At 40.5% G+C, this 21,998-nt stretch overlaps 3 protein-coding genes across 3 annotated transcripts; 2 read left to right on the top strand and 1 right to left on the bottom strand.

Annotated features, from left to right (window-relative positions):
- Positions 1–4,201: 4,201 nt before the first annotated feature.
- LOC103696647 (putative receptor protein kinase ZmPK1) lies at positions 4,202–6,873 on the bottom strand. Its single transcript, XM_008778331.4, has one exon. It carries the CDS (start codon positions 6,829–6,831, stop codon positions 4,417–4,419), a length of 2,415 nt encoding a protein of 804 aa, XP_008776553.1. The 5' UTR covers positions 6,832–6,873; the 3' UTR covers positions 4,202–4,416.
- Positions 6,874–13,014: 6,141 nt separating this feature from the next.
- On the top strand, positions 13,015–14,048 carry LOC120112776. Its single transcript, XM_039132661.1, has 4 exons — positions 13,015–13,149; positions 13,250–13,351; positions 13,438–13,767; positions 13,871–14,048. The coding sequence occupies exons 2-4, from the start codon at positions 13,250–13,252 to the stop codon at positions 13,919–13,921; spliced, it is 483 nt and encodes a 160-aa protein (XP_038988589.1). The 5' UTR covers positions 13,015–13,149; the 3' UTR covers positions 13,922–14,048.
- Positions 14,049–17,120: 3,072 nt separating this feature from the next.
- Positions 17,121–19,796, top strand: LOC103714600 (putative receptor protein kinase ZmPK1). The gene has a single exon (XM_008801901.4). It carries the CDS (start codon positions 17,161–17,163, stop codon positions 19,573–19,575), a length of 2,415 nt encoding a protein of 804 aa, XP_008800123.2. The 5' UTR covers positions 17,121–17,160; the 3' UTR covers positions 19,576–19,796.
- The last annotated feature ends 2,202 nt before the right edge of the window (positions 19,797–21,998 follow it).

Raw genomic sequence — 21,998 nt, 5'->3', positions numbered from 1 at the left:
CCTAGGAAGTTTTGCTGGATATTTATAAGAGCCACAAATGGAGAACGCATGAAGCAAATAACATTCTTGGTCAGAGTCATGGTTCCATGGGGTCAGTTTCAAAAGGATATGTCAAAATAAGAACAGCGTTAATTTCTACATAAGCTATTTATCTCTATAGAGGACTCCATCCGGAGCATTCAATTCAACTCTTTTTTTTCCCCATTAATTTCAAAACTATCCCAGCACATTGTGGCCCCACTTAAGACATTATTAGTTCGAGAGTTCAACCCCATCGAGAAGGATGAGTATTGATGGGAGGATGACGAGAAGGGAGACATTGGGGATTTGGTGTGGGATGCCCATTGCCATTGGTTTGGGTAGATTGCTGGTGCTTGCTGCTCTCGCTCCCATATCACAATAGAAGTGAGGCGCGAGGGGAGGACATCTCGTGCCCAGGCCGCCACCTTCTGTACCATGCTATAACTCATTTATTGGCTTGGAGGCGATGTCTTCCTTGACACGTGGCGTGATCCGCTAGGGAATTGCTTACTTAGTTTTGGACCAATTATTAGGCAAACTAGGTCCACATAGACCTAGAATGAAACCATCTTAAGTGGTTTCATTTATTTCAGAATAACATCATTAAGGTGATTTATTTCATTCCGAATTCATGGTGGACCTGACCCACCTAATAATTTTTCCGTAAAGTCCACATTTAGACTGCGTCCAACTAAGCCAATCTCCACAATGCCAATCTCCACAATGGAGAAGGGTCTTGGTGTAGGCCAGCTAGCATCAAGGGCAATTTTAAATACTTGTCAAGCTAGACGCACACCAATTTTGCCCAATAATTTTGAATTCAATGCCAGTGATAAGAATCCGCATGACTTTTAGAATACTTCGCGAGATCGGAAGCCTCCTTGGAGTCAAGGACACAAAGTCACTATGCGACATAGATGGATTTATGAAGAATTGAACAAGTCCTCTTCTTTCTTAGAGAAATAAAACAATTAGTGATAGAAAATGAAGAGAATATTGGTTATCCTTACCTCAAACTATTTCGATCTCCTTGGCCTCGGCGTTAACCGAGGTGAATGACCTCGATATTGGTCAATGTGTTATACTAGTCAGTCTAGCCGCAGAGTAACACCAAGGATCATTAAAGAAGTGACAATTATGGTCTCGAAAACGATCAATCTAGCTCAACCATAAATACACAATCAGCACAATTAACCTCGCGAATATATCACGAGGAGCTATTACCATGCATTAAGCGAATAAATCTAGCTATCGCGATGCAATTGTCGTGCCTCAATGAATAAGAAAATGGATATTCACCCCATCCTATATATAGGGGGGATCGGAGGATCCTCAGATAAGCACTCTCGAGTACTCTTCTGCTCTCACTCTCTCTTTCTCCTATTGTTGCTCTAAATTTTTACTAACTTAAGCATCGGAGTGTCCTCCGCAAGAAACTTTCCGGCAAGAAGACTTTCTTGCAGGTCGTACTCGTCTTTCAGAGCGGCGACGTTGGTCCACAACATCCTAAAGCTACTCCTCAGCTCTTAGCTAATTCGTCTTTACCTTGGTACCAACTGACCTCCATGCAGCTCGGGCGGTGACCGACGTTAGTTCGGATTTTAACAGCAACAGCCAAGATTCTCAGTCCTCACTAAGAAAAAATCTAAGTTTATTTGGTTGGTCAGCTCATAGGCTGAAAAACACTGGGCATTGTTTACACTATATATTAAGATTTGAGGTTGCAAAACGAAAGTCTACCGTTCCACTCAATACCAATTTGCTAATTCAATCAGTGATTTACTACACACTACATATGGCATCAAGAGAGTGGCTTATCACCTTTCATATGTTTCACATGGCGCATTTCACCAAACTGAGGAGTACAGAAATATATGAATGAAATCACTTCTTAGATTGCAATTCAAAAAAAATTTAATACTATCGTGCCCCCAACCCATCATATCGATCGGCCATGTGATACGACCATATGACTTATAGCGATGTTGTAGAGATCATGCAAGGCCAAAGATGAACAATTCCAAAATAATTCTAAAAATTTCAATCAAGAGTTAATAGCCGAATAATCTAACTAAATAAATTCACTATGATCAAATAATCAACTTTTCAATTTCAAAATTTTCAAATATTTATTAGTATCAGAAACTAAGTAACTCATAATTCTGATACTCAAACTCCACACCCAACTCATTCGAAACTACGCATCCTCGAACTCTGAAAGTAAAAAGGAAGGGGTGTGCGCTTTACAACACACTAAGAATCCCACACACAAACACCAATATAGTAAATTTAAATAAAAATTAACCATATCAAAATGTAGGAAAAATTATAAAATCCCATACCGATTATTCAACATAGCTCGAACAAATCTATATAAATATGCATTCATACATATACGTCATCAAACATATCACTCATTCTAGAAAACATGTAAGATATTATCATACAATGGTTTCATATATTTTTAATCTTTCATTTTTATCCAGAATTCCGATCAACTATTATCTTTTTGATTTGGACTATTCATGGTTACGCTTCGGCCTGTAACTGGCAAACCATAATTCCATGCTTCGACTAAAGCCATTTGCAATACTCCTCAGACTTTGTAACCCTCGGGGTGGGCTTTGGACAGATACCCTGCTGGGTTAGTAGGAGGCCGTTGCTGTGGCGCACCTACGCATGGACATAGTCATGGGCGCCCACGCACGGCCATAGCCATAGGCGCCCGCGCATGGCCAAGGCCACGGAGCAATCTGGCTCGGGCTAGATCTATTTGCAATGCCCCTTAGTACTTTGAAAACTTCGGGGTGAGCTTTGGCCGGATGCCTTGCTGGCGTAGTAGGGAAGGAATTGCCCGTTGGGGTCGGACAAAAACGCACGCGGCTGGATGTACGCGCCAAAGCTTGTGGGTTGCATGCTTGGGCAAGAGCGCGCATGGCTGGTCGGACGCACAGAAGTTTGTGAGTTGCGCGCTCGATCTTTGCCTCATTTGGTTGGTGCGCACGGTTGGCCGGGCGCGCAAGCACTGGTGCGTAGCACGTGCGACCATTGCTATGTTTGGCTACGCGCTCGGCTGGTCGGGCGCACAAGCACTGGTGCGTAGCACGTGTGGCTGTTGCTACGTTTGGCTACGCACTCGGCTGGTCGGGCGTGCAGACACTGGTGTGTAGCGCGCTCAGCCTCTGCCTTGCTCGGTTGACGCCCGGTGTACTGATAGTATGAATTCTGGCTTGCAGGCTGGTCCTACGCGTTGCTGCTGGTCCTGCGCCCTTTTGGCTGCGGAAGGTTTGATCTGCCTCTAGGCTCATTAGTTGTCCGATTTGGTCATCGAGTGTTACTTGAACCTCGCCTGGCTGAGTGCCATGGCTATGCGGTTTTCTGGGGTTTCCATTAGTAACCTAATTTGCTAAACTTATGAAACATTCTAGAGTGCCAAGTGAGGTTTGGAAGTTAGATGCGACTTCGACCAATTTAGTGCCCTTTTACGTGGTCAACCAATAACGTTGGGTTTTAAGATTGTTTGGAAGACCGTGCACTAATAAAATCAGGATAACACGGAAGGTTTTTTTTTTCTTTAACAAGCATGGATGTTCTTTCCTCAAAAAATCTTAAATATACATGTATTGAATGGCAACCAACTAATAAGTTGCAGTTGTTGTGTAGACTTCTGGTCTACATGGTTAGGCACATCATTGTTTTAGACGATCTATAATTTCATCATATTGTTGCAATGATAGTGAACCCAGGGACTTTTTTCTTTTGAAAAAAAATGTGGGTGATGGCGCCATACTATGATTGATGTACTAAAGCTGAGCAGAAATAAGTACAGATGACCGTGCCATACTATGAATAGTACATTAAATAATGAATTCTACAATATGGTCCGTTTAGATGGTTGATTGAAATTCCCCTCGCTCTCTCCTACTCTCTTTCTTTCTGCCAATCTCCACCTTAGAATGAATTTCTAACTGATCACTGATATGGCGAAACCGGTTTCAGATATATGCGACCTAGTTGTCCTCCTAGTATTTAAGGATAATTTATCACACCAACTTGGGGAAGCTAGTCTGTTCAATCTGGTAAACAATAAGATAATTATAATGGGTGAAAACACTTTCGGCTCTGGGAACGGAAAAACGTTAATCCAAAGCTATCATATTGGTAAATAATTAGAAAATAATTACTGCTACTAGCTTCATTTATTCCTTGTTAACTTAAAGAAAGTCTACACACATAAATATTCAGACGATCGACTTTACAAGTAGGAGAACAAACGCTGGATATACAAGCTCATATATAATTTGCCTTAGCAGCTTCCTACATGGAATGCTTTCGACTAAGACTAAGATACATTACTTGATATTATGACCACATATTAACGACTTCATGCCCAACTTACTGGAAAGATGCTGCATGGGAGTTTAGCTCGTCATCAGATAAAAGGAGCATTTGGACTACAGATTTCATGGATGGCCTTTTGCTTCTCTCCTCTTCGAGGCAGCAGACTGCTATCTCCACCATCATTAATGCTTGCTTGCTGTTGAACTTTCCATTCAATCTGGAGTCAACAAAGTCCCCAATCCATGACTCTTGTCCACTCTTTAATTTCTCTTTGAGCAACTCAAGTGACCTCCTCAGTACCATCTCTACCTCCTCCCCCCTACCCATTATCCAGTCTGAAACCCGAGCCCCCTTCACCAACTCTAGAAGCACTACTCCATAGCTATAGACATCAACCTTCCCGGTGATTGGAAGACTCGAAGCCCATTCTGGAGCAATGTAACCCCTCGTCCCTTGGATACGTGATAAGTTTTCTCCAGATTCACCTCTATTTAACAGTTTGGCCAGTCCAAAGTCTGCAATCTTGGGCTCAAAATCATGACCCAACAATATATTCTCAGGCTTTACATCACAGTGAATGACCCACTCAAGGCACTCGTGATGAAGATAGGCCAGTCCTTTTGCCACCCCTACCGCAATTTTAAACCTCTGCCTCCATCTTAGAAAGTTAGCTGAGCCATCACCATGAAATAAAACCTTGTCCAGCGAACCATTCTCCACGAACTCAGAAACTAAGAGCTTGTGTGAGCGTTCTGAACAAAATCCCCACATTCTCACTAAATTCATGTGGTATATTCTCCCTATGAGGCTCAGTTCAGCGTGGAATTCCTCTTCTCCTTGGATCACATCTTCCAACTTCTTGACTGCCGCCACCCTGTCATCATCCAAGACTCCCTTGTACACGGCTCCCGAACCTCCCCTCCCGAGCTCTTCCTGGAAGTTTCGAGTAGCTCTTTTCAGCTCTATGTAAGTGAATCTTCGAAATTGAGTAGATATCGCCCTATATCCCTCCTCCATTGGGGCTGACTGCTCCCCCCTCCTGAAAATAAACCACCAACCAAATGTAATAAAAAGGAGTTCTATTACGAAAACTGCCGATACGAACCAATAGAAATGGGCCCAATCTTTTCCTCCGCTGCTCTTTCGCCTTATATCCTTGCCGATGTCCACTTCTTTGACACTGCAAACAGGCTTATGCCCTTGAAGACGAGAAGAGAGTTTTGAGGTGTTTACATATCTCGGAAGTTTTAAGAATATGGTGCCATAGGTGCCTGGATAACTTTTTCCATTGTGGAGCTCAATTTTTGGATAACATTCTCCGGTTTCCTTATATCCGAAAGCTTCGCATGAACAGTCCGTTTTGCAAATCTTCCTGCATGCCCTAACTGACAGGGAAGGAGTGAAATTGAAATCAGACCCCCAAAAATCTGTGTGGGGAAGCTCCAAAAATTCAGCATGATAAGGTTTGTGGCAGTCGATGCTGTATTTGCGCTTGCAACCTTTGCTCCAATCGCTCGGGTCATTCACTTCAAAACCAGGAGGACAAGTACATTGGGGTGTCGGCGTGTAAACACAGATTCCATTCCTACCACACAGTGAATGTACAAGACAGACCGATGAAAGAGCAACCCCCGAAATCGACCACGTCTTGGTCGACTCGTCCAAGCTGTACAGCCTAAGATTACCATCATAATCCAGAGTCAGCCTCCTAATAATCGCTGGACCCCAGTCGGAAGCTTTGAACGCCAAGTTATCGCTCGACACGAACTGCCCCATGTCGTCAAGGACTGCGGATCTACTGCTATTGTAGGTTGATCTGCCAGTATACCACAATAATTGTCCGGGATCAGGCCAGTAGACTCTAGCAAATTCCGGCGTATCATACATGAGTATCAAAATATTATTGCTGTCAAAATAAGATTTATAGTGGCCCGAAGATAGTGATCCGGCAGCAGCAGCAGATACCAGCCTAGAATTTTGATTTAATGCCTGGTTAGGGAGAAGAGTATCAGTAGGATAATCAAAGCTTTGCCATAGAACTGTACCATCTGGATCCTTCACAACAAGATTCCCAGTATCGAGAAGTTGCATGTGAGCTTGAGGTGAGCCGGTGTTGGTGCTCCAAGCGACCGTGTCATCATAGTCGGTAAGAACCACGCTCCCATCCTTGCGCATTGTAACTCGCGACCCATGACCATTCACAGGGTGGTCACGTTTCGCTGTCCATACGACAGTCTTGGGCTTTGATTTGGAGAACCAGATCGAGAAGGTGAAGGCATTCGAACCAACTTCGTAGAAGCCGCATGCGAATGACGTATCTTGTGAGACGAGGATGTCTGAGTCATCCTCCACAGAAAGGAAAGAACGTCTCGTCAGAGAGCTCCTAGGTGCTGGAGACGCAAAAGGAAGGAGGAGCGTGAAGATGAGAGAGAGACGGATGAGGATGGTGGGAATACTAGGATTTCTCATAGTAGAGAACCCAGCGAAGCTACAAAGAAGAAAGGAAACAAACACATGCTCTTGGTCTTGGTTTTGGATCTGATATCCTATGTATACGATAGTTGCTGGACCTTTAATTCTTGCTGGCCCCACATTCAGGATGGAATTTTCCAAGTGAATTGATAGGGTGTGTAAGTGCTCCAACTTGTCAATTCGAAGAAAAGTCTTCGAGAGGTGAAGCTCAAGCCTGTGGATCCTTTCCGGTGCTTATCTTACGCGCTGGCAGGGAGCTCTCCATCATTGGATGGCCGCCACATCACTCGGAAACAGATAGCTATCATCCATTTAAAGTAGAAAACATTGAATGCCGCGTCAAATACGTGGCTTGCGGGTCAAACTTTGCAGGCAGTCAGATAAGCAAGGGCTAACATCGTAGTTTTTCAAAGATGCACAGCTCTCGTAAGTCGTACCGTGCAAAATAAGTTTGGCTGTTAGCATAACGTGCCAATTTGGATTGTACATAATTTTTTTTATTAGCATAATTTTATATAAATTTAGATTATTTTTTATTAGTATAATTTTGTTAGAATAATTTTAGAAATCACATAACAACTTGTATCAATTAGTAATATTTTTCATTGTTAGTATGATCCTATATTACCTTATATTATTTTTCTTGTATAGAGTTTATACAGAAATATATATAATCCCTGAGATGTGCCGAATGTGACGGATCAGAGAAATAAAATCACTTCTCTCTCTTCTTTTTTTTGTTTTTCTTTTTTTCTGTAAATATTTTAACATTGTATCGGAGCCAACAATCACCAAATCTTTTGCACCCTCTCTTCTCCCTTTACTGTGGTCATCATTGCTATGTCTAAAAGCTTTGAAGACCTTCATTGCCAATCTATCGATCTCTGTTTCCGGATGAATCAACACCCAAAACTTCTATATATTTTTTGGATCCACGGATCCTCTATTTTTCCGCAGATTCTTTATTTTCTAAGGAATCAATATTGATCTCATTAGTAGATCTGCATATTTACTATACTGGTAGATTATTACTCGAAGATCCTTTATTTTTTATGGATCCGCAGCTCCTCTCCATCGCTTTTCTCTTCAGCTCCAAATCTTCGGTCGTCTCTCCTCACTGTCGCTCGGCTCCATTCTCTCTATCTCTGGTTTTATTTACTTCCTTTGGCTCCTTCACCCTCCAGTTCGAAGCTAATTACTCCTCTTCAATGGTGCCTCCATTTACGACAATCATCGACCTTTGGTTGCTTTTTCTCTAAGCTCTGTCCTCACTACAACTGTCATCTTCTATGTATTTTCTTGCTGCCATATATCAAACAAGTCAATCGACAGACATCTCAGTCTGTCATGTCTGTCAGACACATCAATTTGCCATATTGGCTTCTGAGTTGTTATGTCAACTCTTAATCTGCTACATCAACTTTTGAGCTGCTATAATAGCTCGTGTTTTGCCACATCAGACTCTATGCTGCAACATCAGCTTTTAATCTACCACCATGTCAATCTTTATGTCAGCTCATAGTTTATTACGTCAGCTTCTGAGCTACAACTCCAACTCTTCATCAAGTATGTCAGTTTTTCGGTACATCTTGAGTTTGAGAGGGGATGTTAGCATAATTTTAGAGATTACGTAACAACTCGCATCACCCATAATATTTTTTTTTTAGTCTAATTCTGTATCAACCTAAATTATTTTTTTTATTAGCATGATCTTGTTAGAGTAATTTTATGGATCACATAACAACTTGTATCAATCGGTAATATTTTTTATTGTTATTGTGACCTATATCAGCCTATACTATTTTTCTTGTATGGAGTCTATACACAAGTATATATAACCCCTGAGATGTACCGAATGTGACGGATCAGAGAAATAAAATTACTGCTCTCTCTTTTTTTCTCTTTTGCAAATATTATGGGAGAACAATCATTCATTTTCGAAAGGGAGAACATGGCAGTTTTTCAAAGGTGCACAGCTCTCATAGCGTGCAAAACAAGCATGACAGTGGATCTTGATTCTTCCATACTTGGTATGCTTATCATCTTGCAACGAAATTTAACTGAACTTTTACCTTAGACTTGGCCGAGGAAGTTTGGCTGGATATTATGGAGAACGCATGAAGTAAATCACATTCTCGCGGATCTAGAAATTAACGCTGTTCTTATTTTGACATATCCTTTTGAAACTGACCCCATGCATGGAACCATGACTCTGACCAAGAATGCTATTTGCTTCATGCGTTCTCCATTTGTGGCTCTTATAAATATCCAGCAAAACTTCCTAGGCCAAGTCTAAGATAAAAATTCAGTTAAATTCCGTTGCATAAGCATACCAAGTATGGAAGTATCAATATCCACTGTCATGCTTGTTTTGCACGGTATGAGATATGTGCATCTTTGAAAAACCGCCATGTTCTCCCTTTTGAAAATGAATGATTGTTCTCTCATAATATTTGCAGAAGAGAAAAACAAGAAAAAGAGAGAGAGAGAGAGAGAGTAGTAATTTTATTTCTCTGATCCGTCATATTCGGTACATCTCAGGGGTTATATATATTTGTGTATAGACTCCATACAAGAAAAATAATATAGGCTGATATAGGATCACAATAACAATAAAAAATAATACTGATTGATACAAGTTGTTATATGACCCCTAAAATCACTCTAACAAGATCATGCTAATAAAGAAAAATAATTTAGGTTGATACAGAATTAAGTTAATAAAAAAAATATTATGGGCGATGCGAGTTGTTACGTCACTACAACAAAAAAGCCGTTTGCCGACTTTAAATTGCCGACGCTAGATAAAAGCGTCGGCAATTTTTTTTCTTGCAACAGTAAATGCCGACGCTTTGAGAAAGCGTCGGTAACAAATCTTCCGCCGACGCTTTTTATGGAATCACCGACGCTTATAAGCGTCGGCATAAGGGAGAAATGCGACGACGCTTATAAGCGTCGTCGGACTTCATATCTCCCACGACAAAACCCGATCGACCCTCTCCCTCCGCCGCCTTAAATCCCTTATCCCTAGCTAGTTCACGCCGACCGACTCCCCCCTCCCTCCGCCGATCTCAGTCATTCCCCTCCTTCGAGCGACCCCAAATCGCGTTCCTCCGCCGCATCTCCTTCCCCTCCTCCCCCTCTCCATTGGCCTCCTCTCTGTGGATATCTCCCGCCTCTCGCATCTCTCCTCCGCGGCGTTTGAAGTTTGGAGCCGGCAAGGACAGGGACAAGGCCAGGTTTGGGATCTTCTTCTCTTGCTTCGATCTTTAAATTCTAGATGTTCTGGATCTTTAAATCCGTGCTCGCTTCTCGTCACCACACGTCCTCCGTCGTTGCTCCCGTGTCTATCTTTCCTTTCTTTCCCCACCTCTCGCCCGCTCTGTCGATCTTGATCGCAATCTCGACAGAAAGAAGGAGAAAATGGTGATGTTTACGGTGACTCGGAAGGAGACGTCTCCTTTTGAGGGGCAGAAGCCCAGGACTTCGGGCCTCAGAAAGAAGGTAATGATCGCCTATCGTAGATCTAGGGTTTCTTTGTTCATTTTTCTTTTTCCCTTGTAGATCTTGAGTCCTAACATAGGTGTTAGGAGCTCACAGCCTAACACATCTGCAAGCATCCCCATGCTTGTGCAATATTTTGGCTTGAACACGTGCCCAATGTTGTCAATCTGGGATAGGCATTGAATTGATAGGTTTATGTCCAGTCCAAAATGTTCTAATTGTCTGCTCCATTTTAGTTGAATTAAACAATGCTGCTATAGTTTTAGTTAAAAAATGTCTTGACCATGTTATCGTTACAGAATTTAGGATTTATGGTATGGATACCATAAGGAAGCCATGAATTTTGAAGGCTTAATTATATTCCAACGATTACCTTAAATAGGGATTAGTAGGTTGTAGGACATTTCTTATCCTTGGATAAGTGACCTTGTTAGGTGAGCAGTGTCTGCTTTGGCTCTATACACATAAAAGATAGGAGTGAGGATATAGTTTTTCCTCCTTTTTATTATTTCTCCTACATATGCTTATAGCTTTAGACATACCACATAACCTAGTCTCTTTATTCACTTTTCCGGGTTTTTAAGGAAAGGTGATGTGTCCCAATTCCTCCCCTTCCGTGCCAACTCCTTATATTTGCATCTTCACAATAATTCTATATATATATATAGAACTTTAAGTAGCATTTAGTAGTGACTAAAATACACTTTTATTTTGGCATAAATAAATGACTGCCAGACCTAAAAAGCAATTTTATTCTGACGTAAATAAACACAAAACATAAAACTAAACTAACTAATCTTTTTATCTATAAATTATTTTAAGCATAAAGATGTTCTAAATTACAATTGTTCATGATAGGTACTCATGTCCTATAGCAAGAATTTGAAGTTGGTGTTGCCCTAAATAGAAGATCTGATTGAGAAGAAACTTACCCCCTCCATAATTCACTTTAGGCAGTAATCTGCGAAACTCATTATTTGTAATACGACAACCAAGAAAAAAAAAAAATTATAGCAACCTAATATATGCAGCAACTCTGATTATTCTTTTTTTTTTTAGAATAAGATCATCACCATTACTTTTGCATTGTTTCCACACATTTGTGGCCATCAGAAGTAATTTTACGAAAATTGCTCCTTTCAAATAAGAGGCTACCCCCTATAATGACAATTGTGCTGGAACTTTTATTACAGAAAATAGATACATGAACTATTTTATTTACAATGCTCTCAATAGGTGTACATTTTTTGCACCATTGTTTACAGCTCTTTCCATTTGAGTATCTTTGTAAGCTGTTACCGATACTGACTTTTCTACTAGTAGCGTATGAATATTATGTTGTCATTCCCTATGCTTTGCAGTATATTATTTTGGATTCTCTCCTTTCATAATTACAAGAATATTATGTTGTCATGTGTAATGAATGATCTTTGATCTTGGAATTATTTTGGTGGAGGCACCGGCTCTTATTGTACAAGTTCTGCCTATCAGACTGTGGACACAAACAGTGAACACCAATCATTCAAATTAGCCGGACATGAACTATTAGTAGTATTATAGAATTTAACCTTCATATTTAAATTTGTTCTTGAAATATAAATTAGCCTTCAGTGATTATAGATGATAAGGAACTTCATACTCTGCATGCAACAAGAGAAGAGAGGAGGTCGGGAGCTTAATGCAGCTTGCAAATCTCATGGGTAACTTATTAATAGTTGTTGAAACTTCATTCTTCTACACCTCAATGTCTAGTTGGAGAAAAGGTTTGTGCTTCATCTACTGTTTGCAATTAGATGCTTAAAATTTTCTGTCTGCTCTGGCCTAATCTGCTTATTCTTTTTTTATGGATTGTGATTTATGTGCTTATTTTCACTTTGCATCCACATATATACTATCACAGCATTGTTATGTTTTTAAAACATTTTAACAGTCATGGAGTTTTGAATTTGGACTGGTTAGGCATGATCGATGTCTATTACTCATTGTAAGTCTTAAAAGTAGATGAATTAGAGAACATGGGGCTGTAGTAATACCAATATTGCATGCAATTGTCATTTTTGTTTTGTAATCCTGAGCATCAATGAACATTGGTCTTGTTCGGTTGCTGTTCTCTGTTAATTTATAGGTTTTGTATTTCCGGTTCTGTTTTATTTGGCCCAGGCGTCTGATCTCTGTGTTTGACTGTAGTTATGATTTATATGGTTATGGTTGTGATCATGATATAATTACATATTGAGATGAAATACAGCTGTTGTGTGGCAGATACTTCTATTCGTTTAATATCCACAGTGGTCTTCTCTTCTTGCTTTGCCTCTTGAAATCACTGTAGCCAAATTTGATGTCATGAATTTTGAAGACATTAGAGAATTTCAAGAACATTATCCTATTATCTTCGCCACAGGTATCGTTTCTTTCTCCATTAATAATAATGGCTTCTTCTTTCTCAGATAGTTTTAGTTTGCAGTGAGAGATATGGGATGATTATGTTGTTAACGTACTCTTGAAGGCATGCCATAATACACAGAAATATTGATGCAGACCTGGAAATCTTGTTCTCTTTCCTTCATTTGACACTCATGGCCCCAAGCATTTTTACTTGCATTTTTATTACCTGGAAGATAATTAGAAATAATTATTTACTCTTGCATTTTTAAATATTGATGCCAAATAAATTACAATATATTTAATATATTACAATGTTTAATTTTTTCGTGGTAGACATATTCTGACATTGGTCGAGCCGCACGAGCATCTCAGACAATTCCTCACACTTCAGGCTCGAAGAGTTATGCGAGGCTCAGAGCTGAATTCGTAAGTTTTTTTGAAACTTTTTGAAACTCTTGTATCATATAGCATGTATCATGATATAGTTCTATAAGATGAAACTCTTCCAATATACTTTTTGTTGTAGATGGAAGACCATGGGAGGAAACCTGGTGAGGTGGAGTTCTATAAGATGACTCACACCCACCGAGATGGCAGCTTTGTCCGAGAGGAGTCGAGAGATATAGTTGTATGTATTTATTAATAATTTCTGCAATGATCTTTTATATATTTTAATTTTTCAAAAATTAATTTGATTGTTTTTGAGAGATATAGGACAGAGCTACATCCCTTATTTCAGAGCGTATCGGAGAGTCATCTTCAATTGGCAACACCAGAGGTGTCGAAGCTCAGGTGTTTACCGAGTTGATGGGCTCGGAGCGTTATGGTCGAGTGAGGGATTATGGCGTTGGAGTTACCCCCACTCAGTTGTCTGCAGTGGGTAGATATACTCAAGATGTTAGACAGAGTAGTAGTACTGCAGAGGTTAATGATCTGAAGGCAGAGATAAAAGAGTTGAAGCAGAGCCACCAGACAGAGATGCAATCTTTGAGGGCTCAGATTAATCAGATTACATCTTTGTTGCATCAGTTTGTCCCTCCTCAGGTAAATTACTACATTTACTTAAACATTTTGCATAAGTATCATATTTTTCTTAAAGAGTTTAATAATTTTCGTATTCTTAACTGCTTTAGTTTTTTTATTACAGGTTCCTGATAGTTCATCTGCACGTAGAGATGGTGATGCTAGTGACCCCTGAAGCATTTATTTTGGAGTTTATATGTATTTTTTTATGCTTTTTGAAGTACATTGTAAACGTAAATTGATAGTATGAATGTAATTTGACAATATGAATGTTTAGATAAATATGTTTGATTTTGTGTATATCTCGCTTAGTTGTGTGGCTTTGATTTTGTAAACAGGGTTTAGAAATTTGGTGCCTCCTTTTTTAGGAATGGCCTGAAGAAGATTATCCACCATATGCAAATGGTCCTGGCTATGTTGTGTCTTCTGATATTTCAAGCTTTATTGTATCAGAATTTGAGAAACAAAAATTGAGGGTACGCCTTTTTCTTTTTTTTTAATCTTCTTATGCTTTGAACATTCTGGAACAGTTAATTTCTTTAGACAGGCTTAGGACTGCTTGAAACCAAATCTTACGTGCGTGCATGATGTTTTTCATCTTTGAAATGATCTTTGTGATGGCTGTCTGAAATCAAAAGACAGTCTCCCATGTTTTGTGGATTTCTTTACTATTTAATCTGTTAAATAGTAGATTGGATCTAAAGGGTTGTGCTGTCTTGAATCTTTAAGAAATTATTTTGCTGATAAAATTTGTTTTTTCAAGTGTAAATGATGATACTGTTTTTTTTATTCTATGACAGGTAAAATTTCCTCTTAACATTCTGTCACTATAATCTGTAAATGAAACTTAGTGGGAAATGGATTACTGTTGGCTCCCACCTTCAAACTAAACTCATGGTATATTAAAAGTTCTTCATGTGTCAGGAACCCAGGCTGCTGTCCATATGACGCTTTGATTTTCTGATATATGTTAAACAGAAACAAACCAGCTCACGTTCTTTGGAGGTTTGGTTTATGTCCACTTCGTTTTACTCGTTATGAAACTTGGAAACTAATGGCTACTTTCCTTACGACGAAGGAGAATAAAGGAAGATGAACTTTCACTATTCAACCAAATAGTGATAAAAATTCCAACATCTCAAGAAGTTGGCTGATGAATAACTTGATGGTCATATGCTCAAACTTATAAACCTGCTTCTATAGAAGCTTTTTTTTTAAGGTACATCTATATAGAAGCTTTCAGATCTGCAAATACTGCAAATAACTTTATCAGATTACCTGATTATAAGAGCATTGACATAAATCATCAGCCTGATTAGATCATTATCAGAAGAAAGAATCACAAATCGTGTTCCAAAGCTTTATCATGGCTGTCTGCTAGATTCTGCAGCAATAAATTCAGGTATTTGGTTCGTTCCAGGGTGAGAAATGCAGGCATTTGTTGCTTCTGTTGTTGTATCAGTTACTAGTCACTGACAAGAACCTACTACAAATGAAGACACTCAGGATATGGATGTTCGCTGCTTTCTGTTTCTCCCTAGCTAACCAGAATAGAACTGCAATTGAAACACTGATGCTACGCGCTGAACCAGTAGATTGGCTTAGTTTGTACTCTTTGAAAGACCGGCTTTTTTTCATTTGATTAAAAAAACTGTAATGTGTAGTATTTTTAAACAGGGTTTAGAAATTTCAAAAATTATTTTTTTAAAAAAAAATAATATTTTAACGACGCTTTAAAGCGTCGCTAAAATTGCGACCAGAAATCAATTAGCGACGCTTTTCGATGCGTCGGAAAATATTTTCTCCACTGTAGCATAGGCGACGCTTTGCCGACGCTTACGAAAGCGTCGGGATGGTTTTTAGCGACGCTTAAAAGCATCGTTAAAGGCCAAAAAATGCATCGCTAATGACCATTATTCTTGTAGTGCGTGATCCTTAAAATTATGTTAACATCCCCTCTCAAGCTCAAGATGTACCGAAAAACTGACGTACTAGATGAAGAATTGGAGTAGTAGTTGATCAGAAGCTGACGTGATAGACTATAAGCTGATATAGAGATTGACATGGTGGTAGATCAAAAGCTAATGTTGCAGCATAGAGTCTAATGTGGCAGAACACGAGCTATTATAGCAGCTCAGAAATTGATGTAGCAGATTAGGAGTTGACATAACAACTCAGAAGCCAATATGGCAGACTGATATGTCTGGCAGACGTGACAGACTGAGATGTCTGTCGATTGACTTGTCTGATATGTGGTAGCGAGAAAAAACATAGAAGATGACAGTTGTAGTGAGAACAGAACTTAGAGAGAAGGCAATCAAAGGTTGACAATTCGCGTAGACGAAGGCACCATTGAAGAGGAGTAATTGGCTTCAAACTGGAGGGTGAAGGAGCCAAAGGCAGCAAATAAAATCAGAGATATAGAGAATGGGGCCGAGCGACAGTGAGGAGAGACGACCAAAGATTTGGAGCTGAAGAGAAAAGCGGTGGAGAGGAGTTGCGGATCTATAGAAAATAAAGGATCCTCGAGTAATAATATATTAGAATAGAAGATATGAAGATCTACTAATGAGATCAATATTGATTCATTAGAAAATAAAGAATCTGCGAAGAAACGGAGGATCCGCGGATGCGCAAAAAAATAGAGAATTTTTGGATGTTGATTCATCCGGAAACAGAGATCGATAGATTAGCAATGAGGGTCTTTAAAGCTTTTAGACATAGCAACAACGACCACAACAAAGGAAAAAGAGATGGTGGCAATAGATTAGATGATTGGTGGCTCTGATACAATGTTAAAATATTTACAAAAAAAGAGAGAAATAAAAAGAGAAGAGAGAGAAGTGATTTTATTTCTCTAATCCGTCACATACGGTACAACTCAAGGGTTATATATACTTGTGTATAGACTCTATACAAGAAAAATAATATAGGCTGATATAGGATCATACTAATAATAGAAAATATTACTAATTGATACAAATTGTTATGTAATTTCTAAAATTATCCTAACAAAATTATATTAATAAAAAAATAATTTAAATTTATATAGAATTATACTAATAAAAAAAATTATGAGCAACCCGTGAAGCTAACAGCCAAACTTACTTTGTACGGTGCGACTCACGAGCGCTGCGCATCTTTCGAAAAAACCAATGATGGAGAGCTCCCTGCCAGCGCGTAAGATAAGCACCGGAAAGTATCCGGTGACTTGAGAAGACTTTTCTTCGAATTGACAAGTCGGACCACTTGTATACCCTATCAATTCACTTGGAAAATTATCCCTGAATGTGGGGCCAACAATAATTAAAGGTCCAGCAACTATAATATATGTAGGATATCAGATCCAAAAGCCAAGACAAAGAGCATGTGTTTGTTTCCTTTCTTCTTTGCAGCTTCGCTGGGTTCTCTACCATGAGAAATCATAGTATTCCCACCATCCTCATCCGTCTCTCCCTCATCTTCACGCTCCTCCTTCCCTCCGCATCTCCAGCACCTAGGAGCTCTCTGACAAGACGTTCTTTCCTTTCTGTGGAGGATGACTCAGACATCCTCGTCTCACAAGATAAGTCATTCGCATGCGGCTTCTACGAAGTTGGTTCGAATGCCTTCACCTTCTCAATCTGGTTCTCCAAATCAAAGCCCGAGACTGTCGTATGGACAGCGAACCGTGACAACCCTGTGAATGGCCATGGGTCGCGAGTTACAATGCGCAAGGATGGGAGCGTGGTTCTAACCGACTATGATGACACGGTCGTTTGGAGCACCAACACCGGCTCACCTCAAGCTCACGCGCAGCTTCTCGATACTGGGAATTTGGTTGTGAAGGATCCAGATGGTACCGTTCTATGGCAAAGTTTTGATTATCCTACTGATACTCTTCTCCCCAACCAGGCATTAAATCAAAATTCTAGGCTGGTATCTGCTGCAGCTGCCGGATCACTATCTTCAGGCCACTATAAATCTTATTTTGACAGCAATAATATGTTGATACTCATGTATGATACGCCGGAATTTGCTAGCGTCTACTGGCCTGATCCGGCACTAGCACAGTGGGATACTGGCAGATCAACCTACAATAGCAGTAGATCGGCAGTCCTTGACGACATGGGGCAGTTCGTGTCGAGCGATAACTTGGCGTTCAAAGCTTCTGACTGGGGTACAGCGATTATTAGGAGGCTGACTCTGGATTATGATGGTAATCTTAGGCTGTACAGCTGGGACGAGTCGACCAAGACGTGGTCGATTTCGGGGGTTGCCCTTTCATCGGTCTGTCAGGTACATTCGCTGTGTGGTAGGAATGGAATCTGTGTCTACACGCCGACGCCCCAATGTACTTGTCCTCCTGGTTTTGAAGTGAATGACCCGAGCGATTGGAGCAAAGGTTGCAAGCGCCAATACAGCATCGACTGCCACAAACCTCATCAGGCTGAATTTTTGGAGCTTCCCCACACAAATTTTTGGGGATCTGATTTCAATTTCACTCCTTCCCTGTCAATTAGGGCATGCAGGAAGATTTGCAAAACGGACTGCTCATGCGAAGCTTTCGGATATAATCAGGAAACCGGAGAATGTTATCCAAAAATTGAGCTCCACAATGGAAAAAGTTATCCAGGCCCCGATGGCACCATATTCTTAAAACTTCCGAGATCTGTCAACACCTCAAAACTCTCTTCTCGTCTTCAAGGCCATAAGCCTGTTTGCAGTGTCAAAGAAGTGGACATCGGCAAGGATATAAGGCGAAAGAGCAGCAGAGGAAAAAATTGGGCCTATTTCTATTGGTTCGCATCGGCATTTTTTGTAATAGAACTCCTTTTTATTATATTTGGTTGGTGGTTTATTTTCAGGAGGGAGAAGCAGTCAGCCCCAATGGAGGAGGGATATAGGGCAATGTCTACTCAATTTCGAAGATTCACTTTCAAAGAGCTGAAAATAGCTACTCGAAACTTCCAGGAAGAGCTCGGGAGGGGAGGTTCGGGAGCCGTGTACAAGGGAGTCTTGGATGATGACAGGGTGGCGGCAGTCAAGAAGTTGGAAGATGTGATCCAAGGAGAAGAGGAATTCCACGCTGAACTGAGCCTCATAGGGAGAATATACCACATGAATTTAGTGAGAATGTGGGGATTTTGTTCAGAACGCTCACACAGGCTCTTAGTTTCTGAGTTCGTCGAGAAAGGTTCGCTGGACAAGATTTTATTTCATGGTGATGGCTTAGCTAACTTTCTGAGATGGAGTGAGAGGTTTAAAATTGCGGTAGGGGTGGCAAAAGGACTGGCCTATCTTCATCACGAGTGCCTTGAGTGGGTCATCCACTGTGATGTGAAGCCTGAAAATATATTGTTGGGTCATGATTTTGAGCCCAAGATTGCAGACTTTGGACTGGCCAAACTGTTAAATAGAGGTGGATCCTTAGAAAACTTATCACGCATCCAAGGGACGAGGGGTTACATTGCTCCAGAATGGGCTTCGAGTCTTCCAATCACCGGGAAGGTTGATGTCTATAGCTATGGAGTAGTGCTTCTAGAGTTGGTGAAGGGGGCTAGAGTTTCAGACTGGATAATTGGTAGGGGGGAGGAGGTAGAGATGGTACTGAGGAGGTCACTTGAGTTGCTTAAAAAGAACTTGAAGAGTGGACAAGAGTCATGGATTGGGGACTTTGTTGACTCCAGATTGGATGGAAAGTTCAACAGCAATCAAGCATTAATGATGGTGGAGATAGCAGTCTGCTGCCTCGAAGAGGAGAGAAGCAAAAGGCCATCCATGAAATCTGTAGTCCAAATGCTCCTTTTATCTGATGACGAGCTAAACTCCCATGCAGCATCTTTCTAGTAAGTTGGGCATGAAGCCGTTAATATGTGCTCATAATATCAAGTAATGTATCTTAGTCTTAGTCGAAAGCATTCCATGTAGGAAGCTGCTAAGGCAAATTATGAGCTTGTATATCCAGCGTTTGTTCTCCTACTTATAAAGTCGTCTGAATATTTATGTTTGTAGACTTTCTTTAAGTTAACAAGGAATAAATGAAGCTAGTAGCAGTAATTATCTTCTAATTATTTACCAATATGATAGCTTTGGATTAACGTTTTTCTGTTCCCAGAGCCGAAAGTGTTTTCGCCCATTATAATTATCTTATTGTTTACCAGATTGAACAGACTAGCTTCTCTAGTTGGTGTGATAAATTATCCCCAAGTACTAGGAGGACAACTAGGTCGCATATATCTGAAACCGGTTTCGCCATATCAGTGATCAGTTAGAAATTCATTCCAAGGTGGATATTGGCAGAAAGAAAGAGAGAGGGAGAGAGCGAGGGAAATTTCAATCAACCATCTAAACAAACCATATTGTAGAATTCATTATTTAATGTACTATTCATAGTATAGCACAGTCATCTGTACTTATTTCTGCTAAGCTTTAGTACATCAATCATAGTATGGCGCCATCACCCACATTTTTTTTCAAAAGAAAAAAGTCCCTGGGTTCACCATCATTGCAACAATATAATGAAATTATAGATCGTCTAAAATAATGATGTGCCTAACCATGTAGACCAGAAGTCTACACAGCAATTGCAACTTATTAGTTGGTTGCCATTCAATACATGTATATTTAAGATTTTTTGAGGAAAGAACATCCATGCTTGTTAAAGAAAAAAAAAAACTTCCGTGTTATCCTGATTTTATTAGTGCAGGGTCTTCCAAACAATCTTAAAACCCAACGATATTCGTTGACCACGTAAAAGGGCACTAAATTGGTCGAAGTCGCATCTAACTTCCAAACCTCACTTGTTACTCTAGAATGTTTCATAGGTTTAGCAAATTAGGTTACTAATGGAAACCCCAGAAAACCGCATAGCCATAGCACTCAGCCAGAAAAAGTTCAGGCAACACTCGAGGACCAAATCAGACAACTAATGAGCCTAGAGGCAAACCAAACCTTCGGCCGCCAAAAGGGCGTAGGACCAGCAGCAACGCGTAGGACCAGCCTGCAAGCCAGAATTCGTACCATCAGTACATCGAGCGCCAACCGAGCAAGGCAGAGGCTGAGCGCGCTACACACCAGTGTCTGCGCGCCCGACCAGCCGAGCGCGTAGCCAAACGTAGCAACGACCGCACGTGCTACGCACCAGTTCTTGCGCGCCCGACAAGCCGAGTGCTAGCCAAACGTAGCAACAGCTGCACGTGCTACGTACCAGCACTTGCGCGCCCGGCCAACCGCGCGCGCCAACCAAATGAGGCAACGACCGAGCGTGCAACTCACAAACTTCTGTGCGTCCGACCAGCCGTGCGCGCTCTTGCCCAATCGCGCAACCCGCAAGCTTTAGCGCATCCATCCAGCCGCGTGCGCTTTTGTCCGACCCCAATGGGCAATTCCTTCCCTACTACCCCAGCAAGGCATCCGACCAAAGCTCACCCCGAACCAGATCTGGCCCGAGCCAGATCTGGCCCGAGCATTGCAAATAGATCTGGCCCGAGCCAGATCGCTCCGTGGCCTTGGCCATGCGTGGGTGCCCATGGCTGTGGCTGTGTGCGGGCGCCCATGACTGTGTCCATGCGCAGGTGCGCCGCGGTAGTGGCCTTCTACTAAGCCAGCAGGGTATCTGTCCAAAGCCCATCCCGAGGGTTACAAAGTCTGAGGAGTATTGCAAATGGCTTTAGTCGAAGTATGGAATTATGGTTTGCCAGTCACAGGCCGAAGCATAACCATGAATAGTCCAAATCAAAAAGATAATAGTTGATCGGAATTCTGGATAAAAATGAAAGATTAAAAATATATGAAACCACTGTATGATAATATCTTACATGTTTTCTAGAATGAGTGATATGTTTGATGACGTATATGTATGAATGCATATTTATATAGATTTGTTCGAGCTATGTTGAATAATCGGTATGGGATTTTATAATTTTTCCTGCATTTTGATATGGTTAATTTTTATTTAAATTTACTATATTGGTGTTTGTGTGTGGGATTCTTAGTGTGTTGTAAAGCGCACATCCCTTCCCTTTTACTTTAGAGTTCGAGGATGCGTAGTTTCGGATGGGTTGGGTGTGGAGTTTGAGTATCATAATTATGAGTTACTTAGTCAATTTATATTTTCTGATACTAATAAATATTTGAAAATTTTGTAATTGAAAAGTTGATTATTTGATCATAGTGAATTTATTTAGTTAGATTATTTGGCTATTAACTCTTGATTTAAATTTTTAGAATTATTTTGGAATTGTTCATCTTTGGCCTTGCATGATCTCTAC

This window comes from Phoenix dactylifera, chromosome 12, assembly GCF_009389715.1.
Source record: "Phoenix dactylifera cultivar Barhee BC4 chromosome 12, palm_55x_up_171113_PBpolish2nd_filt_p, whole genome shotgun sequence".
Classification (NCBI taxonomy): domain Eukaryota; kingdom Viridiplantae; phylum Streptophyta; class Magnoliopsida; order Arecales; family Arecaceae; genus Phoenix; species Phoenix dactylifera.
Note: the sequence above shows the minus strand (reverse complement) of the source record. Positions and strands in the feature narration are given on the sequence as shown.

Excerpts from the sequence above, each read along its gene's own strand:
- LOC120112776 (XM_039132661.1), top strand. The coding sequence starts at position 13,250 with ATGGAAGACCATGGGAGGAAACCTGGTGAGGTGGAGTTCTATAAGATG. Across the intron at positions 13,352-13,437 it reads AGGAGTCGAGAGATATAGTT|GACAGAGCTACATCCCTTAT; the intron begins GTATGTATTTAT and ends TGAGAGATATAG. Across the intron at positions 13,768-13,870 it reads ATCAGTTTGTCCCTCCTCAG|GTTCCTGATAGTTCATCTGC; the intron begins GTAAATTACTAC and ends TTTTTATTACAG.
- LOC103696647 (XM_008778331.4), bottom strand. The coding sequence starts at position 6,831 with ATGAGAAATCCTAGTATTCCCACCATCCTCATCCGTCTCTCTCTCATC.
- LOC103714600 (XM_008801901.4), top strand. The coding sequence starts at position 17,161 with ATGAGAAATCATAGTATTCCCACCATCCTCATCCGTCTCTCCCTCATC.